Source organism: Mustelus asterias, chromosome 7 (genome assembly GCF_964213995.1).
Source record: "Mustelus asterias chromosome 7, sMusAst1.hap1.1, whole genome shotgun sequence".
Classification (NCBI taxonomy): domain Eukaryota; kingdom Metazoa; phylum Chordata; class Chondrichthyes; order Carcharhiniformes; family Triakidae; genus Mustelus; species Mustelus asterias.
The window spans coordinates 13,759,981-13,775,111 of record NC_135807.1 but is presented as its reverse complement, the minus strand read 5'-3'; the positions used below and the strand labels follow the sequence as shown (position 1 = coordinate 13,775,111).

Below are 15,131 nucleotides of genomic sequence, written 5' to 3'. Positions count from 1 at the left end.
AAACTCAATTTACATATACCCCAGTCCAACGCCGGCATCTCCACATCATGTAGGACACTACCCAGAGGAACTCCTGCAGTACTGCCCTGGGACCATCTGTGTGCTTGGTTTAACTCCAACTACTGGAGAGCTTTCCCTTTATTTCCATTTACTCCAGTTAGTTACGGTTTCTTTAATACCACAGTCCCTCAAATACTGTCTTGATGTCAAGGGTAGTTCCTCTCACCTCAGCTCTTTTATCCATGTTTCAACCAAGACTGTAATCAGGTCAGGAGCAAAGTGACTCTGGTGGAACCCAGAGGAGTCAGTGAGCAGGTTATTGCTAAGTATCACTTGATAGCGCTCGGTGACACCTTCTATCACTTTGCTGGTGATTGAGAGTAGACTAATGGTGATAATTGGCCAGGCTGGATTTGTCCCCTCTTTTTGTGGACAGGAAATACCTGGCCAATATTGCACTTTGCCAGGTTAATGCCAGTGTTGTAGCTGTAGTGGAAGACTGTGGGCCAGGGCATATCTAGTTCTGGAACCAGTCTTCAGATCTATTGCGTATGATGTCAGGGCCATGCCCTTTGCAGTATCCAGTGCTTTCAGCTCTTAATATCACATGGTATGACTCAAAATGGCTGAAGACTGGTGTATGTGATGCTGAGAATCTCAGGAGGACAACGAGATGGATCTTTCACTTGGCACATCTGGCTGAAGAGTACTGCAAAGGCTTCAGCCTAATTTTAAAAAAAACTGGTGTGCTGATATTTGTGGAGATTCCTCCTCCAGTTAGTGGTTTTAAATGTCCACCACCATTCCTGACTGGATGTGGCAGAACGGTAGAGCTTAGATCTGTCCGTTGGACATGGAATCACTTAGCTCCATCACATGCTGTTTTCCCGGTTTGGCATGCATGCAGTCCTGTGTTGTAGTTTCACCAGGTTGACACTGCATTTAGATATGCCTGCCTGCACCCTTCATTGAGCCAGGCTCGATCCCATCTTTATAAGAATGGAAGAGTGCACAATCTGCTGGGCCACAAAGTTATAGATTGCAGCTAAATAAAATTCTGCTGCTGATTGCCCAATGCTTTATGGATGTTCAATTTTGGGTTGCAAATCAGTTTTAAGTTTAACATGGTTAGTGCCTCAGAATACGATGGAGGGTATCCTAAATGTGAATCTAGAACTTTGCCGCCACAAGGCTGTATGGTGGTAACTCCTACCAATACGGTCATACATTTGTGACAGAAAACGGCAAGGACTCGGTCAAGAAAGTTTTTCCCTCTTGTTGGTTCCTCACCACCTGCCACAGACCCAGTCCAGCAGCTATGATCTTTAGGACTCAGCCGCCTTGGTCAGTGGTGGTGCTACCAAGCCACTCAATGGACATTGGAGACCCACACTCAGAGTGCATTCTCGGCCCTTGCTGCCCTCAGTCCCTCTTCAATATGCAGAAGTACCAACTCATCACCTGGGAGGTGGTGGGTGGGTGTAGGTTGTAACAGCAAGAGGTTTTGTTGCCCATGTTTGACCTAATGTTTTGAAAATTCATGGGGTCCAGAATCAATGTTGATGGTTTCTAGGGCAACTCACTCCCAACCACCTGCCACCTCCTCCGATGTGTTTGTCTTGTCTGGTCCCAGGAATGGTGGTGGTGCTGCCTGGAGATTAAAGGTATAATTCCACACACATTAACTGATGGGAAAAATGACTCCCCTAATTTTGGCAGAAACCCCCAAATGCAAGTAAGGAGGACTTGCAGGGTTGGCAGAGCGAGACATGCTGTGATCATTTCCAGTGACCAGGTTGATACTGGGTGGTCCAACAGGTTTCATTCCTTTAGACTTTGAAATGGTCCAGCAAGCCACACTGTAGTGTTTTGACACACCTGAGGGCAATCAAGAGTCAACCACATTACTGTGGATCTGGAGTCACATTAGGTCAGACTAGTAAGGTTGTGTGGCACTACCATGACACTAAATAGGTTAAATTTCAAACAGATCTAGCAACTCAAAACTGGGCATCCATGAGGTGGTGGGCCAACAGCAGCATTATATTCAACTACAAACTGTAACACAGGAGTAGGCCATTCAGCCCATTAGGTTTGCTCTGCCATTCAATATGGATGTTATTCTACTTCGATGCCTTAAAACATACTCAATGAAGGAATTTCCACAGTCCTCTGGGTAGAGAGAACTGCAAAGATTCACAACTCTTAAGGAAAAAATTCTCATCTTGGCCAGTGCTCCCTAGTTTTATTCCTAAGCTAAGGGGGCCAAAACTCTCACTACTCCACTAACCAAGGTTCTATAGAGTTGAACCAAGACTTCGCTATTTCTGAACTCAAATTTTCTTGCAATATCCGCTAACATGCCAACAACCATCCTGCACTTTAGCTTTCAATGACTTATTGATAAGGACACCCAGGACTTTTTGTACATCTACACTTGCTAATCTCTTGCCCATTTAAGAAATACTCTGCATATCCATCCGTTCCTCCTACCAAATTGGATAACCTCATTTTTCCACATTGAAGCCTCTCTGCATCTCCCTCACAACACATATTCCCACTAGTTTTATATCATCTGAGAACTTGGAAAAATTACATTTGACCCCCACATCTAAAAACATGGATATCTACTGTGAACAGCTGGGGTTACGAGTACTGATTCCTGCAGTGCTAACTAATCACAACCTGCCAATGTGAGAATCTCCCTTTTATTCCTACTCTGTTTTCAGCCTGCGAACCAATCCTTAATCCATATAACCCAATGTAAGCCTACCTGTGACACTAATAAACTTTAAAAATTATCTCCTACCCCATATGCTTTGATGTGACAAACTAGCTATCACTGGAGTACTTAACCAAAAACCTTCTGAAAAGCCACATCATGGCCTGGCACTCTACCATTACCATCAAGCTAGTGGAATAATCCTGGTTCAATGCAGAGTGTGGAAGCACCAGGCAGAACTAGGATATCAACCTGGCGAAGCAGCAGAAGCAGCATGCGATCGGCAAAGCTAAGCAATCCCACAACCAACAGATCAGATTTAAGTTCAGCGGTCCTGCCACATTTGGTCATAATGGTAGTGGACAATTAAACAGCTAACAGGACATGGTAGTTCCACAAATATACCCATCAATGATGGGGGAGCCAAGCATATAAGTGCAAACTACAAGGGTGAAGCATTTGCTGAATACCGACTGGCTGATCCATTTCAATTTCCTCCTGGAAATTTTTGGAAAAATGTTGGAATCAATTATTGAGGAAGGATAGCAGATTATAATCAAATTATAATCAATGAGCCCCCAAAAGTGAGGCGAGAGTAATTGCCCCTGACATCAAGGCAGTGTTGGAAGTTTCAAAATCATTAATGTTAACGTGACTATAATTAGTCTGAATTAATGTTATTTAGCATTTTGTACCAAATTGACAAAAGTCATTAAAAAAACTAACACTGCATTCCTGGAAATCAGATTAGTTAAATAGACAACCTTAATTGTGCGACAATTAAGGAAGTGATTGATTAATAGATTTACTCATAAGGCTGGTGTAAATTATATAATTAACATTTGATTTTAATACAAATTCTTAAAATGTCACGAGAATTGTAAGATGCTTCCCTCCCAGACAGTCTAAAAGATAACATGAACTTCTTGACTCAAGGAATGAAGAGGCTTACATTCAAGATGTCTCAATTATAAATGACAGACAATTACTGGTCAACACACAAGTTATGAGTTAGCTGAAGAGAAGCTGTTGTCTTAATATTAAGACAATGTGCGTAATTAGCTAAAATTCCAATAGGCTAACTCAGATTTCATTTCTAACAATTGATTAAGCCGGACTTTCAACAATCTTCAAGCTATAGGAAAAAAAAGAGGTCTCAAGAAGCCATACTGAGAGAGAGGTGTTGTTTTAACATGTTATCCACGTTTTCGGCGCCTTCACTTCACATCCTGGTCTGAAAAGGATGGCAAGAAGTTTGCTCAATTATTAAAGTTAAACTTTCTCCTCTTACTGTTAATTACTGATCCTTGTTACTAATTACTGTTAATTGATACTTTGCTTTTTATTGTTCTTTCTTGCCACATGGTTAAGTTTGTAGAACCTGGTGAGATTTACAATTGGGGAGTTATTGCAAATGTGAATCCCACGATTCTTAGTTCAAATAATTAAAGTTGTAACAGCAGCATTTGACTGAGAGCGCGGCATCAAGGAGTTGTAGCAAAAATCAGAGTTAATAGGAATCGGGGGGGAAACTCTGCTATGGTTAGAGTCATTTCAAACACAAAGGGAGATGGTTGCGATTGTTGGAGGTCAATCAATTTAGTCCCAGGACATTGCTGCAGAGGTTTCTCAAGTTCATGCTGCAGCCCCAACCATCTTCAGCGACTACGTTGACGTTCATCTTTTAATCATTAAAAGTCAGAAGTGGGAATGTTTGATGATGATTGCAATGTGCACAATTGCACAATGTTTAGCACCATTGCAACTCAGATCCTATATGCAGCAAAACCTGAAAAACATTCAGGCTTGGGCCAATAAGTGGCAAGTAAAACTCACACCACACAAGTGGCAGGGAATCATCATCTCCAGAGAAAATCTAACCAGCTGCCCTTGACATTCAATGTTATTACCATCACCGGATCCCTCATTATCAACATCCTGGGAGTTACCATTGACCAGAAATTGAACTGGACCGGCCATATATCAACGCAATTCGGATGGACTAGCCAGCAACACTCTCAACCCCTGAAGGGCAGTTCAGAAGCTGAAAATTCTGCAGCAAGTATTTCACCTCTCGACTCCTAAAGGCTTCACCATCTGGAAAGCACAAGGCAGGAGTGTGATGGAATACTCTCCGCTTGCCCAACAACTCTCAAGAAACTCGACACCATCCAAGACACAGCAGCTCACTTGATTGACACTCCATTCATCACCTTCAACACCAACACAGTGGCAGCAGTAAAGTGAAGTAAAAAAAAAAGTAAAGTTTATTGGTCACAAGTAAGGCTTACATTAACACTGCAATTAAGTTACTGTGAAATTCCCCTAGTCGCCACACTCCGGCGCCTATTTGGGTCAATCCACCTAACCAGCATGTCTATCAGACTGTGGGAGGAAATCGGATTTCCCAGAGGAAACCCACACAAATACAGGGAGAACGTGCAGACTCCACACAGTGACCCAAGCTGGGAATCGAACCTGGGTCTCTGGTGCGGTGAGGCAGCAATGCTAACCACTGCGCCGCCCCATCTTGTAGATGTGTACCATCTACAAGATGTACTGCAGCAACTCACCAAGCACCACGACAGTTCCTGTCTTGGGACAGGATTGCTGTTCCTTCACTGTCACTAGGTTAAAATCCTAAAACTCCTTTGTAACAGCACTGTAGGTGTACCTACAACACATGGACCGCAGTCAGTTCAAATGGCAGCCTCACCACCACCTGTTCAAGGACAAATAGGGATGGGGAATAAAGGTTGGCAAATCCAGTGATGCTCTCATCTCATGAAAGAGTGAATACAAAATATGCATTAGCCATACAATAGGCCCCCAAGCATGTTCTCCCATTCAATAAGTTCATGACTTATCACCTACTTCAACTTTGTGCTTTTTAAAATTCTGGACAACTCCAATGTTTTGAATATTATGAACAATTAAATCCATGTACTTAAATCTAGTTTTCAAGTTTGTAAATAATACCTCTACATGTTCAAATACCTTTCTGATCCAACGCTCATGCTGGATGATGAAAATGAATTAAAGGCTTCTGTATCAATGTCCTCAGTTGCAAAATTTCCAGTGAGAGCAAGTATCACCTTATTCTGATTTCCAAGGAAAGTCCGGATATCATTTGGCCTCTTAGGAATATCATAGACTACGTGGAGAGAAAAATAAACAGCTTCAGTACTTTCTTTCAAAAGAAAATGTGAAGTTATTTCATTCAAATATATTAATCTATTTTGTAAGTTAGATCATTCAATGGTTTATGCTTCAGTGGTAAATAGTGCAATCAGGAGAATCAGATACAAAGAACAAAGAAAATTACAGTACAGGAATAGGGCCTTCAGCCTTCCAAGCCTGCACCGACCATGCTGCCCAACTGAACTAAAATCCCCTACCCTTCCCGAGACCATATCCCTCTATTCCCATCCTATTCATGTATTTGTCAAGACGCCCCTTAAAAGTCACTATCGTATCTGCTGCCACTACCTCCCCCAGCAGAGAGTTCCAAGCACCCACCACCCTCTGTTAAAAAACTTGCCTTGCACATCTCCTTTAAACCTTGCCCCTCGCAACTTAAACCTATGCCCCAAGTAATTGACTCTTCCACCCAGGGAAAAAGCTTCTGACAAGTATGTCATTCAAGGTGTACACAACCATCCTGGATTAAAATGTATTCAAGAATAGGCATCCTGATCAATACCCTCCTACCCAACTCAGAGGGTTCCTATTACTGCCCTAACAGATTGAAAATAAAGTCTAATTTTTTGGTCTGCATAGCTTAGCCACTTGTCAGCTTAATTAATTGCGACACTGGGAGTGTCGCTTCAGTTCGAAGTTTGTCAAGGGAGAAAACAGAAAAGGAGGATAGGTAGTGAAATAAAAAGGAAAGGGGCTGGCAGGAAGAACAGTCCTATTAAGAAAGATAACTTCATTTTAATGAGCTCTGAAGGGAAAGCATACACATTTCAGAATTTAGAAATGTAATCCTTTTAGTAATATTAAAAATAAATACAAGCTTAGTAAGACAATTTTACCATCATACCATAAAATATGCACTGAAAATGGACCCTTTTTATCTTGGAAGTGATCCTTGAAACAGCTGAAGAGATCTGAAGATTTCAGGCAGCACACACTGCCTTTATATTTAGAGGAATGACTAGAACAGGTTAGAGGTTGTTATATATAGTGGAGGATTGGACAATGGGTGGGATTCTATTGTTGGTTGATCTGGCTGCTGCCTTTGTAATAGGTCAGTACATTAACATTTAACAACACAATTGATCAATGTACTGAGCTGTTACAAGGAGTATGTTGATTAAAAGTTCTTCCAAGGAACTCTTAAGATAACAACTGCCTTTTCAGAGCAACTTTTACATGGTATAGACATAAAGTTGTGTTACTCAATAATTGCTGATCTCACTGAAAAACCTTCAAACAACTTTTGATATAAACAGTTAATTAAACACAAACTCTAATTTAGTATCTAAAGCAGTATTGGTTAAATAGCTGGGCTGGTAATGTGCCACAGCTGCAGCACTTGGGGATTTTATGGAGGTCACTAATGATTCTTTACTACATATGAAGTAATTGCATGCAATCCAGTGTTAGCATAAAGGCAATGGAGTACTAGAGACCTAGGCTAATGATCACAGCAGCTGCCAGGTTTAAATTATAATGAATTCAATTAATTAATACAAATCTCTAATTGAAAGCTAGTTTTAGAAATAGCAACAATTATGCTAGCCAACTATCAAATTGTTGTAAACTCCATCTGGTTCACTTACGTCCTTCAGGGAAAAAACATTCTAATCTGGTCTTCAGCATGAGGAAATCAAGCCTGATAAATTTATCAGAATTTTTTGAGGTGGTAATGGACAGGATAAAGGGGAAATCAATAGAAAGTAATTTACTTGGATTTCCAAAAAAAATGTTAAGTTATTGCACAAGAGGCCAAGATGTTGGAGGTAGTATATTAGCATGGATAGAGGATTGGCTAACTGATAGACATGATGTGGAGATGCCGGCATTGGACTGGGGTAAACACAGTAAGAAGTTTAACACCAGGTTAAAGTCCAACAGGTTTATTTGGTAACAAAAGCCACACAAGCTTTCGGAGCCCCAAGCCCCTTATTCAGGTGAGTGGGAATTCTGTTCACAAACAGGGCATATAAAGACACAAACTCAATTTACATGAATAATGGTTGGAATGTGAATACCTACAGCTAATCAAGTCTTTAAGATACAAACAATATGAGTGGAGAGAGCATCACGTTAGCCTGTCTTGATGCTCTCTCCACTCATTGTTTGTATCTTAAAGACTTTAACCTGGTGTTGTTAAACTTCTAACTGATAGACGCCAGAGAGTTGGGATAAGAGGGGCATTTTCAGGATGACAGCTAATGACTAGTAGAGTGTCACAGGGGACACAATTATTTACAATATAGATTAATGACTGAGACAAGGGAAGTGAATGTACTATTGTCAAGTTTGTGGATGACACAAAGTCGGCAGAGGGATATAGATAGGTTAAGTGAGTGGGCAAAAACCTGGCAGATGGAATATAATGCAGGAAAATGTGAAATTATGCACTTTGGTAGGAAGAATAAAGGAGCTGAATACTATTTAAATGAAAGACTGCAGAAAGCTACAGTGCAGAGGGATTTGGGAGTTCTCATGCATAAATCACAAAAAACTAGCACGCAAGTTCAGCAGGTAAGGAGGCAAATGGAATGTTGGCCTTTATTTCAAAGGGCATGGAGTGTAAAAATAGGGAAGTCTTGCTAAAATGATACAAGGCACTAGTCAGGCCACACCTGAAATACTCATCACTAGTTCCAAGTAAGCAACAGTCTTCCCATAGGCTTAAACCCACTTTAAATTCAGGCATACTTCAAATAAGTGTAGAAAGTCCTATAGCTGCAGAGAGACTTTGCAGAGAGAGCAGACCTCTTCTTTAAACAGTTCCATAGCACTAGTAGTTAGCACTGCTGCATCACAGTGCCGGGGACCCAGTTTCAATTCCAGCCTTGGGGTGACTGTGTGGAGTTTGCATGTTCTTTGATTGGCCATGCCAAATTGCCCCTTAGTGTCCCAAGATATATTGCTTTGTGGGGTAGAGTTACGGGGTAAACCTGAGTAAGAGTTGGCGCAGACTCGATGGTTCGAGTAGCTTCCTTCTACACTGCAGGGATTGTGTGCGCTCCAGTCAGGAACTCTAAAATGAAAGAAACAGGCATGGCTCCTCCCATTAACCTAACATCACACAGCTCTGCATATCTAAACTCTCATTCCATTTTTTTTTTAAATCAAAAAAACCCAGGGACTGTTTATTTTGTAAACGAGAGCGCACAAAGTCTTCTGCTAAATAAACTATGGGTAAAATTAGTAATTATCCTGCTTGCTCAGCATCGGAGCTGCATTCTTTCCAGACATACCAACTAAAAAAAAACTGAACCTTAAAACATTCTACAGAAACGTAAAATATCTCAACAACACAGGATCATCAAACCCCTACACAGTCTTTATACTCCTGAAGGGCTCCCCCATTTTTAGTGCTCTATACCTACCACATGTTCCTTTTTGTTCCTTTATTCAACTCTCGATATCCCCTGGACTTGCTGCCTCTGCCCTTCACTTAGGAGGAATATGTTGGCCCTGAACTCTCACTATTTCACTGGTAAAAGACTCCGACTTTCCAGATGTAGATTTACCTGAAAGCAGCTGCTCCCAGTCTAGTTTTTAAAGTTTATTTATTGGCGTTGCAAGTAGCCTTACATTAACATTGCAACGAAGTTAGTGTGAAAATTCCCTCGTCACCACACTCCACACTGAATGAGAATTTATCATGGCCAATGCACCTAACCTTTCATATTGTGGAAGGAAACTGGAGTACCCGGAGGAAACCCACGCAGACACGGGGAGAACGTGCAGACTCAGCACAGACAGTGACCCAAGCTGGGAATCAAATCTGGATCCCTGGCATAGTGAGGCAGCAGCGCTAACCACTGTGCCACCATGCTGTTTGCCAGATCCTGTCTAGTGATATTGAAATCAGCCTTCGTTCAATTCAGACACTATTTCTGGACTATCCTTATCCCTTTCCATAATGCATTTGAAACAATCCCCAAAATGCTTGCCCACTGACACTTGCTCGGCTTCAGTCCCTAGGATCGGGTCTAGCACTGCCCCCATCCCTAATACACCATTTACGTACTGGCACAAAACCTCCCCTGGATGCACTTTAAAAATTCCACCCTGTCTAATCCTTTCACACCAAGATGACTTCAGTGAACATTGACCAACTTGAAATCCTCTACTACTATACCCTATTTATCTTACATTTCTCTGTGACCTGCCTCCATGTCTGCTCTTTTGTCTCCTTCAGACTGTTGGGAGGCATGTAGTATAATCCTAGCAAAATGATCACCCATTTTTTATTTCTAAGCTCCACCCACACAGCCTCATTTGAAGAGCCTTCTAAGCTATCCTCCCTCATTACTGCAGTGTTGGTCTCTTATCAGTAATGCAATGCCCCCTCCTCGCTTACATCCCGCCACTGCCGCTGCCCCCCCCACCCCTCCCCCCCGCACCCCACCCCGTACCACACCTGAAACCTCTACACCTTGGAATGTTATTAGTCTTGCCCTTCTTTCGCCCAGGTCTCAGTTATTGTAGCAATATCATATTTCCACGTGCTGATTAATGCTCTTAAGCTCATCTGCCTTACCAGGCTCCTTACATTGAAATAGACATTCCCCTCCCATGTGCCATATCATGCCCATGTCTCCTCAGCCTGTTGGACTGACCTAGTTTTCCTTCTATATCTGATAGAAAGGGGGTTGCAAGTACGAGAACACTGACCTACACTTGGAGTACTACATACAGTTTTGGTCTCCTAGCCCATGAAAGATACATGCCTTGGGAGTGCAATAGATTCATTAGACTGATTTCTGGAATACAGTGAGAAGATTTTCCTAGATGGAGAGCGAGCAAGCTGGACCTTAGAATTTGGAAGAATGAGACAATCTTGCAAAACAAACTTAAGGAACTCAACAGGGCAGATGCTGGGATTATGTTTCCCCTGGTTGAGAAGTCTACAGCTGTGAGGTTGTAGGATATGGGGTTGTCAGGATAAGAGGTCAGCCATTTCAGACTAGAACTAAAATTTTTTTTACTTTTGGAATTTTCTACCCCATGGGGAAGTGGATGGTCCATGTTGAACATATTCAAGTCAGAGATTGGTAGGTCTTATTTTTGTATAGTAAGGGAATCAAGACTTATGGGAACATCAGAGAAAAGGGAGCAGAAGTAGAAGCCAATATCGTACTGAAACAGGCATATAGCTCCTATTTCTCATGTTCTTGTATTGCATCTGAAGTCCTGAGTAAGGTCTCAAGAGATTTTGTTGAAAAGGTATCAGCGGTCCCTTTGGATTTACCAGCTCCATTGCTTACTTCAGCCACTGTCTGGTGTATAGTCACAACCGCCAATACTAATTTATATAAAAGGTCTTTACCCAAGACTAAGAGGCTTGCTGTCAAATTTATCATGAGTAATTTATGTTCTATTTTTAAAAAATGAAGTGTGCTTGTGAAATACATATCCATTTTCCAAATTTTGCAACAATTTAAGACAAATATACATTTTTAAAATCCAACTCTTTTGCCTCAAATGCAGCATGGATGATCATATAAAGTTTGAACATTAAAAAAGGGGTTGAAGTTGAGAATTTTCAGGATATGAAAGTCTCACCTACATTAAAATGACAGAAAAACCCATGAAAAGTTAACCTTCAGGCTAAATGAAAGATAAATAAACAATTAATACCTTCTGACACTAACTCTTCCCCAGGAAACTTCTGATCGAAATTAATCTTCCGAAGCGGGCTGCTTCCACAAACTATCTGTTCAACTCCACGATGATTCTGGCTAAGAGCCCTGAGGTAATGTTTGGGGGAGGGGGGGGGTGAAGATGATAGACAAGATAACAATGAAATTGTAGGTTGATCATGAAAGCAATAACTAAGCTAATGATTAAAGGACTGGTTTTCTGATTTAGTGCATTCACATTTTAAGCTTAAAAATTGCTGTTTTGCTCTCTTCTTAATGAATCTTCATGCTAATAGCGAGGAATACTAATAAACAAATACTTTCAGGATGGACAAAGATTCCCGGGAAAACCAGTTATTAAATAAACTTCTCCCTCTCTGCTTCATTATGCCGTAGCTACAAACTCGAAAGACCAACCTTTTATTGAAAGATTGTAAACATTTTCTTCCCTCACGTCACCAAGAAATTTGTCGATGCAAAATTGTAAATAATTTAAAATTGCGGAACTGGGCATTACTTTTGATTGTAAACGGTTTCCTTATCCACAACTATTTTAGTCTCTTGTTTTCTGACAGACACAAATCACCTGATGTCCACACAGCAGTCACTGGACACTTGTAAGAACCCTGGATGATTTTTGTCTGTAGCCCAGATATGCAGTTAACAAATATCCTGATTCAATTACTGCCACACAGTCTTTTTAAAGCTAATCATTAGCATAACAAATTAAATTTACTGCTTAAAAAAAGATAGAGACAAGTATAGTTTTCCCAAACTTTCAAAGTATCAAAAATTGCAAACATGTGACTCACCTTCTTAGCTGCTGTCGTGCTACCTCGTCTCCACAATAGAAACAAATTTGACAAAGCAATGCAGAATCCATTTTACAGTGAAAGTATTCTCTTAAAGTGAAGTTGCAGGTTACTGTAATCGTCTGAGAAGAAAGTTACATACACGTGGATCAAAACCAAACTAAGTTCTGATGCTAATTTAAAAGCAACATCCTGTGAATGCTATAAATTTAAAATTAAAAAGCTGGGAATATTGTACAGTTTCAAGTGGCATTTGTGGAAAGGGAGAGAGAGTTAATATTTCATCAGAACTGGAAAAAGTTAGAAATGCAATAGGTTTTAAGAGCAGTTCTGGCAGGAAAAGCAGGTAGGAGAGAACAAACAAAAAAGAGAACCTACTGACAAAACTGTTGTCTGCCAAACTACCCTTTATTTTGCAGAGAATGGCAACTCTCCATCACAATATCCTCTTCATGTCTGTCACGTTTTAAAAAATTCATTCATGGGATTTGAACCTTGCTGACTAGGCCAACATTTATTATCCATCATAGATTGGAATATCAAACATAGATTGGAATATCCCTAGGGCTAGGGGTTTGGATGGAGAGGAGTTTGTTAGGTGTGTCCAGGAGAGTTTCCTGACACAGTATGTGGATAAGCCTACTAGAGGAGAGGCTGTACTTGATCTGGTGCTGGCTAATGAACCTGGACAGGTGGAGGATCTCTCGGTGGGTGAGCATCTTGGGGATAGCGATCATAATTCTATCTCCTTCACGATAGCATTGGAAAGAGATAGGATCAGGCAGGCTAGGAAAGTGTTTCTCTGGAGTAAAGGGAAATACAGTGTCATCAGGGAGGAAATTAGACGGGTAAATTGGAAGGAGGCATTCTTGGGGAAAAGTACCGAAGGAAAGTGGAGGATTTTCAAGGAATGTTTGTCTGGAGCTCTGCATGACAACGTTCCGATGAGACAGGGGGGTGTTGGTAGGGTACGGGAACCGTGGTGCACGAAGGTTGTGATGAACCTGGTGAATAAGAAAAGAGAGGCGTACAGAAGGTTCAGAGAGCTAGGAGGTGTTAAGGATTTAGAGGAGTATACGGGATGTAAGAAGGAGCTTAAGAAGGAAATTAGGAGAGCGAGAAGGAGTCATGAGAAGGCCTTGGCGGGTAAGATTAAGGAGAATCCCAAGGCTTTCTACAAATATGTCAAGAGTAAAAGGATGAGATGTGAAGGCATAGGACCCTTAAAAGGTGAAGGGGGAAAAGTTTGTGCGGAACCGTTAGAAATGGCGGAGCTGCTTAATGAATACTTTACCTCGGTATTCACGGTGGAAAGGGATCTGGGTGGTTGTACTGCTGGTTTGCGGTGGACAGAAAGGATCGAGCATGTGGACATAAAGAAAGAGGATGTGTTGGAACTATTGAATGGCATCAAGGTTGGTAAGTCGCCGGGACCGGATGGGATGTACCCCAGGTTACTGTGGGAGGCGAGGGAGGAGATTGCGGAGCCTTTGGCGATGATCTTTGCATCGTCGATGGAGACGGGAGAGGTTCCGGAGGATTGCAGATGTGGTCCCTATATTCAAGAAAGGGAACAGGGACAGCCCGGGAAATTACCGACCGGTGAGTCTAACCTCAGTGGTTGGTAAGTTGATGGAGAGGATCCTGAGAGACAGGATTTATGATCATCTAGAGAAGTTTAGTATGATCAAAAGTAGTCAGCACGGCTTTGTCAGGGGCAGGTCGTGCCTTACGAGCCTGGTTGAGTTCTTTGAAAATGTGACCAAACACATTGACGAAGGAAGAGCGGTGGATGTGGTCTATATGGACTTCAGCAAGGCGTTCGATAAGGTCCCCCATGCAAGACTTCTTGAGAAAGTGAGAGGGCATGGGATCCAAGGGGCTGTTGCCTTGTGGATCCAGAACTGGCTTGCCTGCAGAAGGCAGAGTGGCTGTGGAGGGGTCTTTCTCTGCATGGAGGTCAGTGACCAGTGGAGTGCCCCAGGGATCTGTTCTGGGACCCTTGCTGTTTGTCATTTTCATAAATGACCTGGATGAGGAAGTGGAGGGATGGGTTGGTAAGTTTGCTGACGACACCAAGGTAGGTGGTGTTGTGGATAGTTTGGAGGGATGTCAGAAGTTGCAGCGAGACATAGATAGAATGCAAGACTGGGCGGAGAAGTGGCAGATGGACTTCAACCCGGATAAGTGTGTGGTGATCCATTTTGGCAGATCCAATGGGATGAAGCAGCAGTATAATATGAAGGGTACCATTCTTAGCAGTGTAGAGGATCAGAAGGACCTTGGGGTCCGGGTCCATAGGACTCTTAAATCGGCCTCGCAGGTGGAGGATGCGGTCAAGAAGGCGTACGGCGTACTGGCCTTCATTAATCGAGGGATTGAGTTTAGGAGTCGGGAGATAATGCTGCAGCTTTATAGGATCCTGGTTAGACCCCACTTGGAGTACTGCGCGCAGTTCTGGTCACCTCATTACAGGAAAGATGTTGAAGCCATTGAAAGGGTGCAGAGGAGATTTACAAGGATGTTGCCTGGATTGGGGGGCATGCCTTATGAGGATAGGTTGAGGGAGCTTGGTCTCTTCTCCCTGGAGAGACGAAGGATGAGAGGTGACCTGATAGAGGTTTACAAGATGTTGAGAGGTCTGGATAGGGTAGACTCTCAGAGGCTATTTCCAAGGGCTGAAATGGTTGCTACGAGAGGACACAGGTTTAAGGTGCTGGGGGGTAGGTACAGAGGAGATGTCAGGGGTAAGTTTTTCACTCAGAG

General features: G+C 42.1%; 1 protein-coding gene across 10 annotated transcripts in view; it reads right to left on the bottom strand.

The window, feature by feature from the left end:
* The window catches only part of cep192 (centrosomal protein 192), a 164,416-nt gene that overhangs the window by 31,872 nt on the left and 117,413 nt on the right, over positions 1-15,131 (bottom strand). For all 10 annotated transcript variants that reach the window (XM_078215693.1, XM_078215696.1, XM_078215689.1 and 7 more), the window contains 3 exons: positions 12,366-12,487; positions 11,552-11,661; positions 5,720-5,876 (listed from right to left, as the gene is read on the bottom strand). In XM_078215693.1, the coding sequence (XP_078071819.1) occupies positions 5,720-5,876; positions 11,552-11,661; positions 12,366-12,487 (389 nt within the window). The remainder of the gene's footprint in view (positions 1-5,719; positions 5,877-11,551; positions 11,662-12,365; positions 12,488-15,131) is intronic.